The sequence below is a fragment of the Rhopalosiphum padi genome, chromosome 2, assembly GCF_020882245.1.
Source record: "Rhopalosiphum padi isolate XX-2018 chromosome 2, ASM2088224v1, whole genome shotgun sequence".
Lineage (NCBI taxonomy): Eukaryota > Metazoa > Arthropoda > Insecta > Hemiptera > Aphididae > Rhopalosiphum > Rhopalosiphum padi.
In genome coordinates, this window is record NC_083598.1 from 37,316,445 (window position 1) to 37,340,815 (window position 24,371).

Here is a 24,371-nt window from a genome sequence, read left to right on the forward strand (position 1 = left end):
TTAGGTATATTCGTCTATATATAATTATATCCGTACATGATGATGATGTATCTGCAGCTGTACGTTTATTTCACGCGTGCGTTGTACTTATCATTACAACTACTATTATTTTATTTCTCTCGAGGTTATTTCCATATACAAATAATATAAGTAATATACCTGATATATATAGGTATATAAAATTATCCTATAGAACTTGATACACATTATTATATTATTTGTGTGTAATGAAATACATTTATATTAAATGTAATAACATAATAATATAGTGATACATATATTTATAAGGACTGTGCGTTGACTCGTAATAGCAGCATATATCATAAATAGCACCTATACACCCATAATAACACAGATATTATATTATCTGCGTATTGTAGTTTTTCAGTAGATATTATACGCACATAGTTATATACTTGTTTAGTAAAACACGAAATTAAACTATCCGTCTAGCCTCCTATACCAATCACATAAATAATCATTTAATAAAGAACTAAAGTAAAGTGTCTCTATTATTATAGCGGAAATTATCGGGAATTAAAATGTATTCGTTATTAATCAGTGTTCGTAAACAAAGGTTCAACTACATGTAAAGGCTTTGTTTAATAAAATCAAATTTTGTATCAGTTTTTTTTTATTCCGTCCTATAGCAGGTACTTCACTCAATAGTAATCCCTATTATACAAGGAAATAAGTATTTATGAATTATGATGACATTCTGACGTGTACCCACCACTTGTCACTTGAGTCTTGAGTCTTTTAATCTCTTTGGTTTTAGTCGTTTTAGATAATAAAACTTTAAATGCATCTCGAAAAAAATTGTCACGTACTTAACGATTTTTTTTTTAAAATTATAAATGCGTTATAAATATAATTATTTTAATATTAATAGTAACATTAAAATCTAATGTACTAAGACTAAGCTAATAGTACATACTAATATTAATATATATTGTAATAATTTTAAATATATTAAGTACACGTTTATAGAACTATAGAAGTACTTGGTACCACCTCTATGTGTAATGTGTATATAATAGTACAGTTAATATTAACACTATTTTTGACTACTTATTAGTTATAAATTGAAATTTTCTGTATCAATTCAACATTTTGTAAAACAAACAACAGTATTAAAGTATAAGAGCATGTAAGTTATGTGCTAACTATAGCTTAACTATAGTATAACATTTCACAATTGCCATCAATCAAACTATTTCATTCAGTAATGGCCAGTATGGCAGTATTTTGCCGAGGTCGAGGGTAAGGGAATAAAGAAATCGTTCTCAAAAACTTATATCTAATTTGAGAGAAAAAGAACTTGAAGGACTATCACTATCTAGGTGTTGTTTTGCTACCAAAAAGAGAAATATGTCAAAAAAGATGGATAAGAATCATTTCTATAGGTACCTACTGATTACATTATATCAACATCAAATATATATCCCACATAGCCTCATAGCTAGATGAGTCTTTCCATACAAAAAATTTATATTCCGCTCTCGTGAAGATTAAATCCATTTATTTTGTTTATTTATAACTTATTCGCGTACGCCCTTAAAATAAAAATAAACTTATATATTATGTACTTATATAAATATAAAATATCACCTATATTAAGCATTTTTATAGTACCTACCAATTATTTTTTATTTATTTTTTTATCAATGAATTGATAGAATAATATTGTAAAATATACTTGATATACCTATACATTTGAGGGGTGCATGGAAAGACTCAATTTCCCTCCCTCCTTCTAATCATACAGCCAGTACTTTGTTTATAATTTTTTTTTAAATAAGGCAAATAATTATTATCAAAATATAAAAAATTATTTAAAATGTTGTTTGCATGGTATACTGTATTCCTGATAAAGTGATAAATTAAATTACATTATAAATACGAATCATTGATTAATACGATTAATACTCTAAATGACACGGAGTCACGGACTATGTTAAATTACAATAATCTATGAATAATTAATGTTTTTTATAAAAAAAAAAATGTGATACGGACATACTTACACTTAAATACAAATATGTTTTAATTTTGATAAATATGATGGTGATGTAGCCGGCCGCGTATTTTATTTTCACAAAATTATGTGAGATTTTAATCCCGCAAAAAAAATCTGATTTTTACGCTTATATTATTATTGCATCTATAGGTATTAGATTTATATTATAAGTACAAAAAATGTACAAACAACTTACATTCAATCGTGATTTGTGTTGGTATTTTACTGATCGATCAAATTTCAAAAATAAATTTATAAATTTGTAAACTTTAATAAAAATTTAATTTAAAAACACAATTCCTTGCTTTACATTGAATTAAAATACGTCTAGTACTTGAAATATATAAATAAGAATATTAAATATGAATACATATGCAACACATTACATAGTACCACCGTCCACCACCAACTTCCGTAGTATCTATCCATTCTAGTTACACGCACTAATTATCGTTATTTATTACTTATAGCATAACGATAATTTATTTTAGTCTGCAAAATATATAAAATATTAAATAATATATTTTTGTACAGTTAATAATGTTTAGCGAAATATTCGTTTTATAGGAGAATAGGGATTATATTAATAATTATAACATAAATAAATATTGTTAAAATTCTTTTATTCATAAAAGATAATATTTTTCTATTTTATTTATTTTTATTTTTTATTTTCAGATCCAGAATACTCTTCCGAACATGTCGGTAAGTCACAAACATAATAATATTTGTTAAATAATTGATCTTATGTTAAAATAAATTGGATATTATTATCATAAGTTATAACAAATTTTGTTATAGATATTAAAAATTATTGTTTCTATTTCTATTTAAAGATAATTAGATGTATCACGTATGTGATCAAAGTCAGTTTTGATGCAAGTATTTTTTTTTAAACATGACATAAAATGAATATTTTGAAGAAAAGTGCGTAGGCATTAAATATAGAAATGTTACATAAGTAAATCAACATGTGTATTTGTAGATTTAAACAAGTTATTACCTAACTTGGTTAATTAGTTTCTTATTATTTAGATAAACGTTAAATTGTGAAACATAAAAATGTAAAAATATCATTATGTTTAATGGTTATTCTATCAATAATTAATTGTATATAACTATTACCTGTAATCAATTGCGCAACTACCGAGAGGGTTCGGACTGTCGATCAATGCAGGGCTCTCAATATTAACTGACATAAGAGGCCCTACAGGCCAAACCAACAATAGGTTAGGTATTTCTGTATTTTATTACAAATTTTGCATCAAGTATAAAAATCACAATGTTTCTATACATAAAAGAATTTCACGAAATACGATCCAATGGAGTAAATATTAATTATAATAAAGTAAAATTATCAAACATAATGGAGAAAAATATGATATAAGCATACATGGAAGATATTTTTGAAATGGATATAAATTAATAATTATTAATTATCGTGGTTGTGAATTTTCTTAACATGGTTGCCCAATGAGTAAAATGTAAAAAGATAAAAATATAATTTTCTCTAAATATTATTATCTATTTTTTTTGTTTAAGTTTCTAATTCTTGGAATTACAGTTGGCCAGTTGACATTATACTCTTAGTACTTAAATACCTATAACAAATAGAAGATTTGGAATTGAATACGCTACTTTTTTACGTAAGATACCAATCAAAAAACTCTTTCAACAAAAAAATAATCTTTAAAACTTAAATAATATTATGTTTAAACGCTAAGTACTAACTAATAATTAATAATATTACATAAAATATGTATATGTTATATATATATAAATAATATACATTATTAATTAGAAAAATTTAAACTAATTTTTTTTTTTTTTTGAAAAAATTTATATTAATTTGTTATCGCGAAATATGTTAGTATCCTATTAATCAACAACTTAACGACTCCAAATTTTGTAATTTTGTTTATAAATATAAATTTAAAAACTAAAAAAAATTATTAATCAGGGCCCATTTATTAAGAGTGATACCTAGACGGCCAGACCCCAGTTTAACTAGTTTATAAATTATACTTTGTAAAGATTTTGGTTGTATCTGACTTGTTTACTAATATGTTTCTATTAAGCAGTTTATTAAGTGAATTGCATATATACATAACGCGAGTATATTTATGTATCTTATAATGTTATAATGAATTACAAATCTGTTAAATCTGAACACTCAAACTTTCAATTGGGGATTTCTATGACGCAGATCGCAGGTTAAAAAACAATTATCTTTGATTTAATACGTAATAATCAAACCCAATGCCTATAATGTTTGCATTTAATATTAATTATTATTTACTAATTTACTATTTAGGTTTATAAACTACACAATTAATACAACTTGACGTTGTTTAAAATTACGTTTAGATTTTTTTTCAGATTATGTATAAAATATGTCAAGTAACACAAATCTCATACTTTAAACTAATCTACCTTACTGTATAATAATAAGTAATGATAAATAAATTAACGATTTTTATGTTGAAACTGTGTAAATATATAATTTTGCATATTGGACAAATCTGTGATTATAATACAATAAATATCAGTATATCACAACAAAATAAATACTGTCTGCCTACTTTTAGAAATGTGTATTAAAAAAAAAATGCACACCCGTAATTATTACATTTTATGAGCCAATGATTATTTTATAAAATTGTAATTTAATTTTGTTTTCATCAGGTGATTAACATAAAACCTAGTACCTACTAAGATTTATAACGTACCTACATAAAAATTTAAAATTGAAACATTTGAAACGTATGTTGACACTTTTCCACAAAATACTTCAACTGATTACTTAACATAAAACTTAATATATGAAATTAAATATTAACGTTTATTTTTTACATCATTTCCTATAGTAACACTGGATGATTTACAAAAAAAGTAATCATAAATACAATTAAATAGCAACAAATTTATTTTCAAATCGTAATACTAAATTAAACACCGTGATTTAACTAAATAGTTTAAATTACTAAGCTTTATGATCTAAAACGTCATCAATTTTTTTTATGCGCTTAGTATAAATAATTATAAACAACAAATAAATATAATACTTAAACAGTTATACAGTTACATCAGAACATTATTATTCATATATAGGTAATAAGTACCTACTCAGAAACATAATTTAAAAAACTCTTTGGTTATTTTATTATAGATTTATAATCAACTAAATATAATATTTTAAACCATTGATTTGATTAGTCTTTTTAGTTAAAACTTATATATTTTAGCAAAACCAATTTTTAGCTGTAGTTTGATATAATCATATAAATAATAGGTAAAACTATGAAATTGTATTTTTAATTTTATTAAAATTATTGTCACGTATTTGGAATTTGGATTACTGTAAAATTGTATGCATATCAGCTTACAAAAAATATATTTATTTCAATATACAATAAGATAATCCAATAAATAAAAAACAACAGGTCAAACTAAAAAATCATAATTTTATTTAAAAAATCCTTCTTTCTAATGATTGGAATCTTATTAGGTAGGTACTAGGTAGGAATTGATGTATTTTTAAAACCATGGCATGTAGATACATAAATATTTGTTATTTTGACTGTCCTAATATCATAGTCAGCTTCATTTTTTTAATGATTGTTCAAGTTAAGTCATTATACTCAATTTTATTTTAACTTATTGAAACAAAAAAAATAATTAATGATTAATTGAATATTCCAGACAACCCGTATTATATTATTATCTATAATTGAACAATGACAATAGATAACTTTATATATATATTTATAGTTCCTAGTATTATGGTTATCATTACGCCGACCCATAGGTTGTAAAACTCTTTATTAGGTGACAAAATGTCTTATAACAAAACTCAAAAGTAATCATGATAATTATATATTAAAATCATAATAATCAAATAGCCTGTGTCATACCATTGAGTACATATTTTTTATAATATAAAATAATACCTATATATATATATATATATATATATATATATATATAAAGTTACTGAATGGCAGTCTTATATAATTATGTTTTTATAATAGACTTACGGAGCCAGGTTTATTTTATTAAAGATTGATAGTTTAATATTGCATACAATTATAGTTATAAAGCTCTAAGTTCTTATTTATAATTAATTTATATTATATGTAAAGTACCTAAATTATATTGGATTTATTAATTATGGATTTAAATAATTTTATTTGTACTTTTTCTCTTTTATGGAAACTATACAATATAAAATAAATTATAATTACCTAACCTCAGTTATAATCGCATCCTCAGCCCCACCATTATAAATGATACTGTTACGAAATTAACCTCTCTTATTCATGAATGATCATCATAATGGGATATCAACAACGAACGCTTTATCCTGCAGTAAAATACTAGACCCTAAAAAATTATATTAAATCTCAGTTTATGCAAACGTCACTATAAACATTTTTAAAAATCTTCTCCATGCAAACGTCCTAATCCAATGATTCCAAAGCCAATTTACAATAATTTCACTAAAAATCCTTCATATCACTTCAAGAAGAAATTACGTAGAAATCTCATGATTAAACTAATCACTGGAATTCCGTTAAAGAATAATAATTTTCACACACACACAAAGCACTATTAATTATCTTTTTTTTTATAACTTATGGTTATTGTAGGTACTATATTATGTATTCATATTTATAATATATTTAGATCTTACGCAGCATTTGAATGTAATTATTATTTCTTATTAACTACAATTAATTGTTAATTCATTTTTGTGAAGGCATTTAATTGCTTATTATTTAAAAAAAATAAAACTACGTATTTGTTATTTATTGCGGTACGAGGATAAATTTATTTGTTTGTAAGCTTTTAACACACTCATTGATAATTAATGGTTAAACTAGCTACCTACTATTTGTAATGGTACAGATGAATAAATCATGTTACTAATTATTACATTGTTACTGCACACACGTAGGTACCCAATACAACGATTACATTATACTAATCACTACTTATACTTCAATAATCTCAATAATTAACACGTGCAATCAAACATCAATAATATAAAATATTAACAGTTTTCCAATGAATCCACAATATGTGATATTTAAAATTTAAATAAATTCTTTAATATCGTCGAAAATAACATATATAATAAAATATTTATATTTTTTGACATAATGACATCAATATAATTTGCACTGTTTTAATCTAAACCAAATGTATGTACATATATGTGTAAATGATTGTAAGTTATTCCCTACATTCTATAATTTAGAAATTATTTAGGTTTTAAACAAAATTTCTAATTTAATTAGAAATTAAAAATTAATCAGTTTTTATTCAATATAATATTTCTAAATTTTAGATAAAAATAAATTTATAACGACATATGATCAATGATAATTTTGATACACAATAGATCATTATGTACTTATAGTACAGTTTAAGTTATTAACTAATCCTAAGTGTCGTAGTATTTATATATATATCAAATTACTATTCGATTATACTATTGAATTAAATGGTTTTGTATTTTTAACAATGGTTATTAAAATAATAATAATAATAAAAGTATTTAAACTATTAGAATTACCTACAAGTTATTTGGTTGTTAGTTAAACGCGTAAATCAAATAGTACTCATAAAATTATTATCGATATAATATAATAGTTTTTCTCGTATCTAATATGTACAAATATATTATAATACTAATATAGTACTATATTTATGTTAATCTCAAAATATAGTAAAAAGATACTCTCGCGACCACTACCCCATAGAGTTACGCCAATGCAGAGTATGCAGATAAGTATTATTGCTCTTATAAAAACACAATAAAAACTATTATATGACTTTTGGACTGCATCTCTCGATAACAAAACATTTAAATTAGTGAGAAACGTTATTTTTTTATATTCTAACTACATTTGTATATAGTCACTATAATATATACATTAGTAGGTAGTAGGTACTATACATTTATACTTCCTGTACGGGCTGTCTGGTATTATAATATTGAATATTATTAAAATTTAAAAAATACCATTAAATACCATTATATAGATTAACATAAAATAATCAATTTTAATAACATGTGTATTATTACTGTAGATTGTTTAAAATTAAACCGTAGTACCTATATAGCACATACGACCTACCACTTGATAGATAACTGTTATATACCAGTTACAGACTCTACCTAATCACGATCAGTAGGTGGTGATCCTCGAACTCGTAACCTCAAAATAATTAATGTCACTGAAATATCGTTGAATAATAATAGATATAAAAATATATCTTATCATTATAAATATCTAACGTATAATATTCAGTGTTCGTACACAACTGTTCATATTATAAGTTGTAGTAAAAACGATATTGGAAAGTTTTAAATTTACAAACCCTTCAGCCCACCACCCTCAACGAGATTTTATTAGCTATCTGCACATTTGTTTTTTTTTAAATACATAATAACTAGTTGTATAATATGAAAGAACACCGAAGGCGTATAACAGACACGTACATAGCACGTGGGTTTAATAAAGTGCTGAACATAGTATTATTTTATTTTTCTTATACAAAACACAAAACTACCAAGACAAGCAATGAAAAAACATAAATCAAGGTTTCTAACAATTGATATACTTAGTCAACTGATTATATATATATATATTATATATAAGTATAATTTGAAATACTTTTTATATTTATTTAATTTTTATAATAATTCCATTGACAGACGAGTATAATTAACTTCAAAAATAAAAAAAACGATTATAATATATCGTAGATGTAAAGATGTGATTTCAAATAAAGACATAGGGATGAGAAGCCCTGAATAATGTGCGTCTGGCAGTACACGCGGACAAAGCGCGTGAGAGGAGGGAGACAGAAGAGAGGAAGTTAGTGACCTGCGGAGAAGAGTCGATGATCCCGTCTGCGCCATTATATACTAACGAAGGAAAAAATGCATAAAGAACTTATTTTAGCCCCAAGAAACGTACATAATATAAATATTTTACAAACGTAAATATATTTTTCCCGAGGCAAACCACTATCTACAAGTATTTATATTATCAAATCCTGTCGACTAAACATCTACTGAAGCGGTTAACAATGTTTTTTGTTGAATTAAAATATTATAATGTTTTCGATTAATCGCAAATATCATCAGGAAGAATTTTCATAAAATAATAAAATTAGCATTAACTAGGTATTGGATTTCAAAAAAAAAAAAATATATATATATATATAATTCACGCTAAGAAATATTATGTACACATAATTTAAAAGTGTTTTAATATAATATGTGTGTATTATAGGTACACTCAAAATACATACTACATACCGTAATATAGACTCCAAATTTAATCCAAATATTATAAATTCACATGTTTTTGGATGAAACTCATGAATTATATAATATTAATAATTAATATTTGTATTAATACTTAATAACCGTTAAGGATTTATTTTCTTTTTTAGATGTTCCAAACGAAGGAGTATACATGGTGTGCGGTGTCCTCATCGCCATGGTGCTTGTCGCTGTGATAATAGTAATACTAGCGGTTACTATAAGGTGAGTTGAAAATGTTACATGAACATGTTATTTGTATTTTCGAAAAGTGCTTTGGTCTGTCGATGTAGCGAATATTTATAAAGAACAAGGGTTTATATAGTACTTTGAGGAAACATGGTTGCGGCGCCGGACGAGACCCGTACTGGAGATCCTTGAACCTTAAGAAATCACACACACACGCACGCGCATTCTTACAGAACATTAACACACTCACACGCATGCACACATTTACAGACATATACACGCACACACACAAACTTTGTTCTTTGTTCAATAGATGATATATATATATATATATATTTACTGCGTTTAACCCAATGCGCACCTCAATGAGTGCATACGAATCCATTTACTATAATATACCAGCCTACAATATAATATATATATATGTAGGTATTCGATTTAAATGCAAAATTAACGTTAATATTTAAAATCTCGAGGTCCGGGAGAAATCGGGTCAAATTATTCATTTCTGTGCACACCATCAATGCCAGGGTCGGACCGGGTTATCCGCAGATGGTGCATCATAATCGTAAAAACTCATCTAATTTATATATTGTATATATAAATAATACCTATAATTGGCAAAAAAAACTTTAAATCAGTTGATTTGTACGCTTATAAAATAAATATAGGTACACGTTGTCGGATATGGAAGAGCGTCAGTCGTGTATCACGTGGCATACTAGTCACATTACAGAGAATTCTTATGATTTACCGTCGTAAAAAAATAACATTTATATTATTATCATATCGAATTTTCCTCAGAATTTTCTAAAGAAAATTGTTTTTATTAAATTACAGTAATTTGTGATAACTTTTGTAAATTAAATTGGTTTAATCTCTGACACGTAATTACATATTATATATGTATTATAAATTAGGAAAGTACTTATATTTATTTCGGTACTTATTTGACGCTTTATAATATAACTATAATATATTTATTCAGGTAAAGTAACTATCTAGCATTATATATTTTATACTTAGGTAGGTAGTCTAAAAAATATATTGTATTATGTTCTATCTTCTTATATAATTTCTTGTAGATGATGCAAACATGGTCAATATTGCATACGATTGTCTCAGAATTAAAATTAATCAATTCTCTATAATTTATTTAATAAATGCGTTGCACAAACATTTAAATAAATTGCTTAATGATAAAATTATACTAGAAAACATTTGATTGTTTTATTCAAATAATAAAGGCTTTTCTATTAACACTCGACATCTTAATACGATATGGCCCTGGTCATATGACAACAAACCTTATTTTCTAATCAATGCCAGTCCGTATAGACCTTGAAAATGTAATTTCGGAAATGAATTTTGATCTGATTCTATATAATTTATAAATGATCAGGATATTTTGTTTTCTAGAGGTCTACCTCTCTAATGTTCATTTATTCAATGTTTTCCATTACATTATAAATGTCACCGTGATTGACATTTTGGCTACAGTATTTCATTCACCTTGAAAACTTATAATTTTTTTCGATATGCAAACACGACCACGAACAAAACCTGCAGCATAAGCTTTATCTGTAGCTGTTACAATATAATAATAATGTACCTATAATCTATATACTGTATAGGTATCTCATAAGTAATAGGTATACCCTTATGTGAGATCATAATATTGTTGTTGTACCTAACTAAGGAATTTAATTTCAATCTTTATACATTAATGTTTTCCTTGCGTTGCATACATCGGTTTTACTATAGTTATCCAATTATAAATCAAAACACCATATATATATATATATATATATATATATATATAATATTACTAATCACTTGTTTGATTCAAAGTTTACAAAAAAAAAATAATTCCTGCACTACATGTACAGTGCCAATGTGGAAAATACTAAACAGTAACATCGGTTTCCAAGAATTAAAATGATGTAATGTATGTCGAGTTACTGTTCAATAAATGCATTTCAATTATACGAGTATACTATATAATAATATATAATATTAATGTCTAATTCACATGCTGTGGAGAAATTTTATTTTTGTAAGATTCCGGATAGATTTCTAGCCACTGATGGACGATTTCACTTAGCTAACTGAGTATGATATTCAGTCCTTGATGATCTGTTTATGGTTTAAATACAAAATAAAATATATAATATTCAGGAAGTTCTATTTGATTTTGACATAAATGTAGTTATTAATAATAAAATTGTTATTTAATTTTCTGTACATGATTCGCTTTCTAAATGTACCTACATTATTTTGAATCAAAACAGAATATTATATACAATATACTGCTCGTCGGGTAATCATGTATTATAATTTTTGTAATTAGATCAAATAAATTATTGTACATTTAGCAAACTATCTTTAATCAGCATCCGATGACTTGGCAAGAATAACGAAAAGTTCAGAAATATATTTTATCTCGAAAATGCGTTTCAAAAAGTACGTCAGTATGCACGTGTGCAGGCGGCCGATTCAAGCAAACGGGGGTTGCCTAGGTGAACAATGACGTCATTACTTACTGGGTGGATCGATTGCTCGGCATGGTTCCCGTATTTGGCCAAAACTTTTAGTCATTCAAATTCAAAAAGAGGGTCTGTTTTTAAAAGGAAATTCCGTGCTCCAATAAATATAGCTTTGAAGTAGATATATGCATATATTTATATTATATACATATTTCCAGAAAATATATTGGATGGTATAATATATCAATATTTTTTTAGTAGATTAATAAAAATAATAAATCAATAAAATAACTTCTAAAATAATATTTATACTAAGAAATAATAACTTAACAATTATTTCTGAAAGTTTATTAAAATAATACTAATTAAGTACTCATAAAATGTTTTGCTTCGATTACCGAAATGAGTACTTCTTATTCTGCAATAATTTGTATAGATATTTTTTTTTTTTGAATTATACCTACCCGTGTGATAAGCCATATAAATTATAGATATAAAACGCTATTATACAACAATTTTAATATAAATATTACCAAAGCTGTATGACACATGCCGGATCTTCTCACAATTAACGCTATTTATCGTGCATTTAATTATTAAATCGTGATTTATAATAGAATTTTGTGATTTAAATATATAGTTACTAATAATATAATATATAATGCATGGGTGTATTATAATATACGTTTATTTAGCTAACAAATTTCCATAAAGTGACATTCAAAAGTGAATATCACGTCAATGTCAAAAATGATAGCTAAACACTTAATAATATACCTAAATTAACACGCGCGGTATGCCTAGTATTATGTTATTTAGTTATTATATAATTAAACAGTTTTGATTATAATTCATAATACACACAAGTAGGTGTAAATATTGTATATACACGAGTGTATGATTCAAACAAAAATTTGATTATAGGAATGAGAGTCTGCTTGATCACACGATATGATGTTCATACTTAGACATTATTGTGGGCGAGACAGCTACCTCCAAACAATTGACACCGTTTTCCTTTAAAATATTAAAACATTTAATTTAATTTACCATTGAAAAAAAAGTTGTGCTGGTTATTACATTCTTGATATAATTTTGTTTTATATAAGTCATAGGTATATTGGCAAGCACATTATATAAAAATTAATACTTGTATAATATATTTAAAATCACAATCATAAAGATTTTGAAATTTCATTCAAAATGGCAGTAGCTGGTAACTGACCTTTTATTTAAATATCAAATATCAAACCTATTTCAACTATCTAATATTATAAGTTTAATTTAAAAATAATCTCAAAAAATAACAATAATGTAATTAAATAATGGAAATGATTTACTGTCATAATATTCAGACCTTTCCAATATAAAATTTGTTTTTTTTAATTATCGCGGTTATATTTATAGAATAACTTAAACGGACATAGACTAAAATATTGTACTGCATTTCTAGGCCTTAAAGTGATATATTAAATACATACATATTGTAAATGTTCATAATTTTGTTATATCTATATAAATCTATAATATTTTATTTTTATTTTCAGTATACGATTTATACCTAAGGGGCACAAATAGTATATGTGTTAAGGTTAGGATATATAAACGTTTTAATATTAATTCAACTATACCTAAATGAACTTAATGTTAATGGACTTAAATTGATAAGAAATACATAATATTATTCTCGTGGTAAGCTTTAATATGAGCAATCATCCATTAACGGCATTCATAGTTGACTTTTTTTTTTACCGATAATGAACGTAAGCTGGTTTAATAAATTGGGTGGGAGTGCAAGAAGGTCACAGTACCAATAATATCAGTATCTACTTAAATATATGATTTGCCAAAATTTAAATTATCGCATTATAATTGCATCATATCGAAACATAACAAAAAAATCAAAAACAGTTAATTTATTTATTGTATGATAATTTTATAATTTTTTCGCAATTTATCAATCAGTTTTCCTTAAAAAGATTAAAAAGATATGGGGTCGAGAAACTGCTTTCTACAGTTCTGCCTACATGGTAATTCCTACTATTAAAGAAAAAATGATAATAAACAAAACTGAAGAAAAAAACACATCGTAAAACCAATAATACGCATTCTTTGCTCTGCTCAGAATCTAAAAAATGTGGTACGATTTGTTTTGATATATATTGACTGGTTTTTTATTTTTATTTTAATACGTCAACTTTTTATTATACACACACATACTGATCCACCATACTTAATATCATCGTTATTATATCATATGATATTCGTGAGTAGATATAATATAAAAAATACTATAGAAATGATAATAATAATATACAGATTTACATAATATACCGAATAATAATAATAAAAACACACACAAATCCTTAAATATACATTATACCTACATACCTATTATTACCTATACAATATTATACACAATGTGCGCTCTCATACTATAAGTTTTGGAGGAAACCCGTCATGTGGCCTTATATGTTATGTTATATTCACGTGTATTACACATAGTACACGGTATTGTAAATAAATATCAAATATATGTAGCAGTCTACACAATATCCTGCTGAACACGTGAGTATGCGTCCGGAGTGGTATAATTCTAAACGCGTCCCGAGTAGAGGCTGTATAGTTCACGCCGCATTTCTAAGGGTCCTCGTATCACGTGCAACGCACACACTGCGATACGCCTTTTTTTATATTATTATTATAATCATCATTATTACTTAACTCTGTAGTGTGAGAATGACATGAACCGTTGGCGCCGACGGAATGAACGTTGGCAGACTCGAATTAATTTGCATTCGAAGGGACGCGACGCGGCCGCGCGCCTGAAGAACAAACGGGTCATGGCGGGCGTCGTCGGGCCGCCGCGTGTATTCGATTAATATTACTATTGCTATTACTATTATTATTACTATTACTACTATTATTATTACTATTAAACTGTCGTACATATTGTACGTCGCCAAGCTATGTACACGCTACACCACCCCCTCCACGACCCACCGCACACCCCGTCAACACTATATAACTCCACCACCCGCTGCTCTTATAACGCATTACATTGTCTTATTTATTTTTTATCCTTCCGCGTGTGCCCTTGTTTTGTCCTCGGACTGCATACGGTAGCGAGCCTATACACCATTTATACATTTTATATATTTAATATACTACATCGACGTTCCAACCGTTCGGTGCAGTACGCATCGTAGAATTATAAAATTTTATTTTATTGAAAATCGATCGTTCTATACGTACATACTCTCAGTTGTCATGATCATTTTTTGACGCATTTGAATGATTCTCTCCCTACACCCTCATTCGTTTTAGAGCTATCTCAAATGTTAAATGCTGGTGCGGGGAATTACTTATACGTGTTCTAGCAATCCTTCAATTTTTTTCGTTTCCACTTTTCATTCGATAAAATAATAAATAAAAAAAAAATTGTAATAACATCCCCCTCCCCACTCCCACATGTCAACAACAATGCGGCCAAACACGCACAGCAACAATATTATATTTAATCCTTATAAAGGTACATAATATACCATAATAATCGATTATATTTTCATTCTATTTATACGATGTACATAAAACATTGTAAATACGCTTTGAACAAAAAACATACCGGGTTTAAAATAATTATTCTTTTTTTCGACTTTTTTGTTTTTTACACGTGTAAAAAACTAAAAATTAACTCGACACTAAGTGAATTTTTAAGTATTTGAATAATTATTAAAGCATAATGGTAATATAATAGCAATAATTATACTCAGAACTCAGCAGTGTAGCACAATGTATAGCGACGATATTTCCCCAGGTATAGAAAAACAATAATCTTGGCATGCGTTACGCAACTTTAATCAACTGATATCCAACGCCAATAATGGCGCCGCAACATGCTGGGAACAAGGAATAGTATACATACCCGTGGACATGTCGCATTAAGGAATAGTAGAAAAAACGTATTATTAATTATATAATGTGTGTTGATACAACGATGTCAGCCACAGATGATGTATTATATGGTGTACCGGCGATGATAGACAATATTTATAATGATATATATACATATAATTGATACACATTACAGTCATTTACCTAAGTAAAATAATTTTATCCGCGATGCTGCAACCCTCGTGCTGATAGGTTTTGCCAAACTTTTCGTTTAATCACGGGTTTTGGGCACACGCGGCGATATAAAAATATTGCGTCATTAAGCTTTTTATTTCCTCGTCGACAGTTCGGCTGCAGTTTAAATCCTAAACCAGTGTTTACGCCAAAAAAGACTTTTAGTTATAGTTTTTTTTAATGCGTTAAGCGTTTGTTATTCGTTTACCACACAGTTTGGCTGTCTTTGTCAGTGCCGACTGTGGCTACACCCGTTGTAATAGCGCTTAGTCGACTTAAATTAAAATATTTATTTTTAAATAGCTCGACATTAAGCACTTACAATAAAAGTTTTGTAAAAAAAAAATTGTAAAAATATCGGTTGTCCACTTTAAGCAATTTGCAGGAAAAAACACAATTTCGTTGGCACTGATTAATCACGTATACAAACCAACACTTATTGTTTATCTTAAATTCTAAAAAAATTAATTCTAAAGTTAAAAATTCTAAAACACAGCTCCTTATCATTATTAATTATGGTCACCTACTATATTAATTGTGTACACTATACATAATATGTCTATCGTTAAAATCCATTACAACACAGTTTTAATTTTTATATAGTAAATACAAAATGAATACATTTTGATATGTTTGCAACAATATTTTCATGTTATAGTATATATAGTATAGGTTAAACGCTAAAACAAAAATTAAAATAAGTGTTATACGTTTGGAAAACCAAGTTTAAAGTTTACCATACAAACAAATATCTATAAACTTAGTATATGTTTGAACTCTTCGGTTATATTATATGTATGTGTAGGTACCTATATATACAACAAATAACAATATATATTTATAACAGTGGTATAATTCATTAAAATCATTCAATGTTTAGGTATATAAGGTATATTCTTTGAACTACATTTGAAAAGTATAGGTACTATTGTCAATACATAGTTGTTTATATTAACTTTAATATAGCATAAAATTCTTGACGATTTTTCATACGCATATGAGCTTTATTGATATGTTTGATGAGTTATATAATGTATAATAAAACGTACAAAATATTATAATTTTAATGAACAAAATATTTATACTAAACGCGTATTTAGTTCTCGTTAATTATTCCATTTAAATTGTGTAGGTATTACATAGTGACGTGAAGTGTTTGTGTTTATATAGTATGTATGTATGTATATATATTATATATATCAACATCAGGTGATTACAAATGTTTTTGCAATACAAGATAACCATAGCTATGGTCGGATATACTATTGACAATTTCGTTGTTATAACCACATGTATAATATATTGTGTATTTAGATGTTGATAATGTACCTATATGATTCAGTTTGCATCAGATCGACCGCTGTTATAGTTTTTTTTTATTCGTTCTATAGATTTCATATTAATTAAATTTTACAGTTCTTGACAAATTAGTGAAAATTCGAGAGTTTTTTTTCTTGTGGAAATAATAATATAAAATCTTCACCAATCGCGTGTATCCAAGAAAATGTTATTATGGTAGTTTTTGACCGATTTCTGTCAATCATGGAACATTTAATCAGGTATATTTTGAACAATAATTAGTAATATTTATTGATTAAGAAGTTGTGGTATCGTTATTTTAAAATTGCTTTTTACTTTTTACTTTTCTTAAAGCAACCTAAATAATGCGTAATAGGTAAGACAAATAAATATTATGTTGGTGCCGAATGCCGATAATAAAACCAATTATTTATCATTTACGTATTATCCATTAAACAAATTTAAAAAACCGTCTTAACCCTTCTATACTTTAATAATAAATTAACTCAGCGGCCAGTTCAAAACATTCAAAAATAAATCTTAAATTTATGAAGACGTAGCTAGATTAATGTACAAACTATTAACTAAATATTTTTTTCGTTAAACCATTATACTAGAAAGATTAGTCGATTACTCGTATTTTTATCACAACATATCATTATCATTAGTGAAGTATTTATTTCATTATTGTTGCTGACATACTTCTGATTTATTACAATATTTCGAGATGATAATATTTTTAACTATTATTAACTTGTGTACATACCTACATACTTACAGCTATGTAATTTTAAATAAATATTTCATATTTCCGAAGTTTTCCAAAACTCAGTAAAGTAGATGACCTTTAATATTTTTAATAATTGAATCATAGTCACTCGCGATTCTGGATAAACCGTTATTTCGACATTCGTGCTTCCTGATGTACTATGTATACTGTATAGGTATTGAATATATTATATTCTACTGGCAACCTCTAAGTTATTAGTAATTACGAATTATACATGTTGTAACACTTGTAACTCAAATGGTTTATTATTAATTCGCGAAATATAATATGACTAATATTACTTTTTTCTTAATTATTTTCTGACAAACGAAGGACTTGTAAGTTTCAATTATTACCGGAAAGATTTCACTTTTAAAACGTCCGTACACACTACACAGTGAAAGCAACTCAATTGCCCACCTAAACAAGCATCGTTGAACTTGTAGACTCCGCGCTCTATAGTCATTAGTTAATAGTAATTAATTAAGAAAGTTCACACGTAATAAACACAATCGTCTTTTGTTTAAGCTATCTTATCAATTTTTCATACTCATCTTCTTAAATACAGATTATCATATTATAAAGAATGTATTATTTTGCTTATTATTTATTATTTCCTAAATATAATATAATTACGCTATGGTTATAGGTTAGATGGTATCGTATACTTCTTTGTGTAATCGAAATTCAACAAAATGAGAACCAATCTATAAAGCAAAATATGTAAATCTTACACGTGACTTTTTGCGCAACTTCTTCACGTGACTCACTTATACATGCCTTCTCCGCGTTTCTCACCCAGATATTTAACTAACTGGGTATACCCGAGTACTAAGTACATTCACATTTATCATTCTATAAACCATATTTTATGATTTTTGCATGTCGATAATTTATTAATTTTTTTTTTTTTAAAAAAAAAAATTCAAATATAAATCTAGTTCAGAATAGTTATAATATGAGTAATACCCGTATTACGTTGTACTAGTCATTTATAAGTGGTATCAATTATAATCAATTAAAAAACAAACAAACCGTCATAGGAACCGAGTTATTAAAATTAAAATAAAAACAAACTTTAGAAAAAACATTGCGAGTAGACAACAAAATTATAGTAGTGTATTATAATTATAATTATATATTAAAACTTAAGAACTACATGCCAAGTCTGTGTAAACGACTCGTCTGGTAAAATGCCATTAAGTTCAAACATTTAATTGTTTGATTTTATTTTTGTGTCAATTTTATATATAATATCAGATTTAAAAATTTAAACATAGAACTGTTAATTTAAAGTTTAAAAATATTCTGTATTCTTCTGGTTTATATAGTACCTATATATTTTATTAATAATTACTAAAAAAAAAACTAATTTGAATAATTTATTATACTTTATTTGTTTTTAAGTTTTAACCAAATATTTTTTTAATATCAGGTAATTTGATCCGCCGCTTTTTAAAAGCCGTCCATTTTACCATAATTTTTATTTTTACGTGACTTGTGGCATTTTTATAAGCTATTGGGAATTAAAGAGTTTTACAGTAAGTTGTGCTTATAATTATGAAATTAATAATTAATTACTAATTACTAATTACTATTAATTAATGGAAAAAAAAAATAAAAGTTAGATGTTATAGTTGTAAGTCAGTCTCATGATTTGTTTAATAATTTTGTAAGAATAATAAAATTGTTTAATGTTTTTATTTAGTGTAAGAGTTGAGAACTGAAGATATTTGATCCAAAAAGCTAAATTTTATTTTAAGTTTTTCATAATTTTGTTATGATTATAATTTTATTGTAAAGTGCAGAACTGCGCATAAAAATCACATAGTAATTATTTATTTTATCGATGAGGATACTGCATTGTATGAAATTGGTATGGTTAATACGTAAAATTCTGGTTATTACTTGTTCCAGTTTCTTCGTAATTTCCCACAGGAAATATTATGTACATTGTATGACGTCTTATTTTATTTCATTTAGTTTTGTGTATTCGGAGAGTTTTAATGACAACTCTCAGTTAGTTTAAGTTTTTTTTTTATAAAACATAGGTAGCTTTTGGCTAGTATTGAAATTCGAGTTGTTATATATGATTCTATTGAGCTTTTTACTTTACCAGAAGTATTTAAATGTATCTTCATATTTTTATATTTCATTACAGAAATGAAAATTTCATAATTTTTAATTTTTGACAAATTACCCGTCTGTTTTACAGTAGGTACAATTTTTTTCCTCGTCACTCGAGGCCAACATATAGTGAATGTATCTACCTGTTCTTGCCAATAATAAAAAAAAAACTATACGAGAAAATTGTTTAATACTTATAGACATGACGTCTTTGTGTACGGAGTTCTTGTTATCGTATACAGCAAAAAAAAATCTAATGTTCTGGTTATACGTACGGAAGACGGAAGTAATCAAAAAGTCTTAGTCTTGACTCTTATATTAAAAATGCATGGTTCTATGGGTATTTTATACCAGTACTCTTTATACGGTAATCGAACAAAAAGTCTAGAATAAAATAATACACGGTGAGGTTAAGTAAATAATAATATGAAGTCATTAATTTTAAACATTAAATGTACAAAATTTTAATGAATACATAAATACATTTTTAAAATGAAATTGAAAAATATTAATTAATAATCATATAATATTATGAAATAAAGTCATAAAGATATCTAAGACTTTCTAAAAGCTATTTATTATTGATAATATATTGAAACGAGGTTAAATAAATTAAGATGTATAATAAAAAATAATTGTTATTATATTTTTTAAACTTTTTATCACCATCTATAGATTATTCTACTTCGTATAATTTGTAGGTTTATTTTATAAACGTAATATTTTGTTATTGAATATTATGTTTTATCATACATATTACACAGATTCACTGTCAGCTGTATATAGCACGTAAAGCTAAATTAAACATCTTGTCTATCTATAGTTGTCTTGAGTATGAGTTGAGATATTAATATATTATATTATCATGTATATTGTATACTATCGTTCGTTCTACAAAATACGGAACTTCATTAAATATATCCTACCTATCTTTAAATAAAAATAATTAACAACGTTTTCAGTTTACAATCGTTCTCGTGTCAAACGACAAGCAAAATAGCATACCTTTTATCCGATGTTTAAAAATACATATGCGATTGGTTTGTGACAAAATATACATACAGTTGGAACAACACTACAAATTAAAATATTATGAAGTATAATAATACACTTTTAAACTTAAAATACGCTCACATATTTATTTTATAATTATTCTCAAATTCTATACAAATTGATTTTTTTTTTAAATAATTATACTCTTAATATTTCTATTTTGAAGTACTCCTACTCACAAAAAAATATAATTTTTTACTTTTTTCCTCAACTATAGTTTTGTTAAATGATGCAAAGAAGATAATCATGTAAATTAAATTTAAAAAAATATATAAAATAAAATTAGTTAGTTGAAAACTCGTTATCTGTGTAGGTACTGAAATTTTTATAATAATATTCTGCTTCGCAGTTTAAGCACCATGAAAGAAATACAGAAAATCTAAAAAAATCATAAAAAATTGTATAAATATAATAATATAGGTATATATATCATATATACACATAATATATATATATAGAGTTTTGCAACTTATAAATACAATTTCGATAATTGATTGGGATAATATATTTTTTTTAATATTCACACTATACGTACGTACATATAAAATAGGTATAACCTATATCTACCAACCCGATCGTTATGACTTATGACGTATCGCTAACCGACGTATACTATAATTCAACTTCACGCAAAAACACTTCTGCAGTAGTCCTGCAGTGAGAGTTTACAATAAGACATTCTCTTTATTTTCATTTTTTATTTCTTTATGGATGGAAACTTTAATAATCAAGAACATTTTGGTGGCCATTAACATTTTTCATATCACATGTTTGTCCAAACTAAATAAATCAAAAAATCAAATGTTCAATTGATGAAAACCTCGTCTAATTCACCATGAAAAAAATAATTATTTTCTTATCCGTGAGCCAAATAAAGTTTGTCCACATATCACCATTTGGTAACCTCTAATATAAGTACTATAAATTATAATGGATGCAGTGCTTTAATTTGGAAATAAAAACGTAGTATACCTATTCACGAGGCAAGGAAATATACCATCAACCTACAACGGTTAATAAGTCACAGTCTTGTAGCAGTAAATAGACTTGAATGTCAATGATAAGAAAAATTCAAAATTTTAATATTTTTGAAAGAGAAGAAGTAATTCGTATCCAACCCCTTTTTCTTTCATCGTTAAGTAGTAACCCAATACAACATATTCAAGCACCGTGCCACCTACAGTAAACTGCAGTACGTACATTAAACTGTATTTTAACATACCTAATATATCTTATGATCTTCAATCAAGTTATGATAACTCTAAAACTTTCATAACTCGTTATTTTTTCTTACCCCCTAAAGTGATTATAACTATTTGTATTTTATGTTCATAATTCCAAGCATTTTTAAGACGAATTTATTTTTATTCTTCCGGAGATTCGAATTGCCGAGACATATAAGCGTGTGTGTGTGAGTGAATGTAAGCACGTGCATAAACGGTTCGGATAACCGATAAAAATTGCTTAAAATCGTCAAAGTGGACAAAGGAAATGGACAAAAAACACAAAACAAAATTATATACATATATTATTATATTACGTTTTATAATATATTATTTGTCACGCAACCATTGCGGGACGGCGGCCGGCCTGACGAGGCGTTGGCCGCGAATTCACGACAATTATTATTATTATTATTATTGCCGTCGTACTATATATTATTATGTACGAGTACGAAAATATCGGTGACGCCGAGGCGATATTTTCGGGGTGGTCACCCACGATGGGCTCGCGGGCACGCAGCTGCAGACAAACCGTCGTCGTCGCGGCGCCCGCGACAGCGTCGCATATATAATATTATAATGTGGTCGGCGAGCGTTTCGTAAAATAATAACCAACCTAATAATAAAAATAATCGTGGCGGACCTTCGGAAATAAAAGCCCCTCTGACGTCAACGGTGACCCGGAAAGTTGGACTTGCGCCACAGTCTCCGTTTTGGACGCGTTCCCACGATCCCCTCGGCCAGCTACACACCCTCCCGCCGCACCCAAGAGTCCCCGGCGCACAGCAGTCGAAACCGTTTCGACGAAACCCCGACTTATTCTCGAGCTCGGCACTTCTTCCCTCTCGCGTTACAAACACACACATGCACGCGCACGCTGAAACGGTTTTTCTGTGAAGTCCTCTTTCGCCGCGGTGCAGTCGCTGACGTATTATGCACTTGTTGTTTTCTACGCGATGTGTGTTACACACATACGCGCGCGATCGGTCGAGCTTAACGCGCCACACCAACGTTGTTCAGGTGTCGGCGGTGCTTATCACATTTATTATATTTTATTGTTCGTACGACGACGACGAACAACAACAACAACGACAACAAAAATATAACACACGAACACAGTGCAGTGTATTATTGTAGTGTTGTTTCCGACACGATAATCGTGTGAGAGTATAATAATAACATTGCACACGGTGGCGTAAACAAAACCGTAAAAAAAATAATAGCGAACGCCGAACGCGGTCTGTATCGTATTATAAGTATAATATTTTGTATATTGTATGGTATAATAATAATAATAATATGAGGTAGGTGCATGCAGCTGCAGTGCATAGTAGGTACACCGGTGTCGTGTCGACTAGTATATATTATCATAATAGGCGTATGTCATGATATATCGCAGTCGGTCGAAAAATGTTTAATAAAAAAAGAACCGTACTCGTTGTCACGGTTTGCGGATATTATTGATGTAATTACAGTACGTAGTTCCTATATACGAGTTACCGCGCTTGTCAAGAAAATCTGACATTTTTAAGTTTTGTTAACGTTGAACAATATGATATAATATTGTGTTTGTTCATTGTTCATAATATATTGTATACAAGTGCGCTCGAGTTATGAAACGAGACCCCATTTGAATCCACCCAAAGTTCCATTTCAACATTAAAAAATTCGGTATCGATACATTTAAAATATCTTTATCAATAATTTCCCCCTCTAATGTATATATTATAGAGAAATA

The 24,371-nt window shown here is 27.1% G+C and overlaps 1 protein-coding gene across 5 annotated transcripts in view; it reads left to right on the top strand.

Moving 5' to 3' along the window:
- LOC132919331 (uncharacterized) overlaps positions 1–24,371 on the top strand; it is a 121,955-nt gene that overhangs the window by 84,366 nt on the left and 13,218 nt on the right. For all 5 annotated transcript variants that reach the window (XM_060980857.1, XM_060980858.1, XM_060980860.1 and 2 more), the window contains 2 exons: positions 2,699–2,725; positions 9,491–9,584. In XM_060980857.1, the coding sequence (XP_060836840.1) occupies positions 2,699–2,725; positions 9,491–9,584 (121 nt within the window). The remainder of the gene's footprint in view (positions 1–2,698; positions 2,726–9,490; positions 9,585–24,371) is intronic.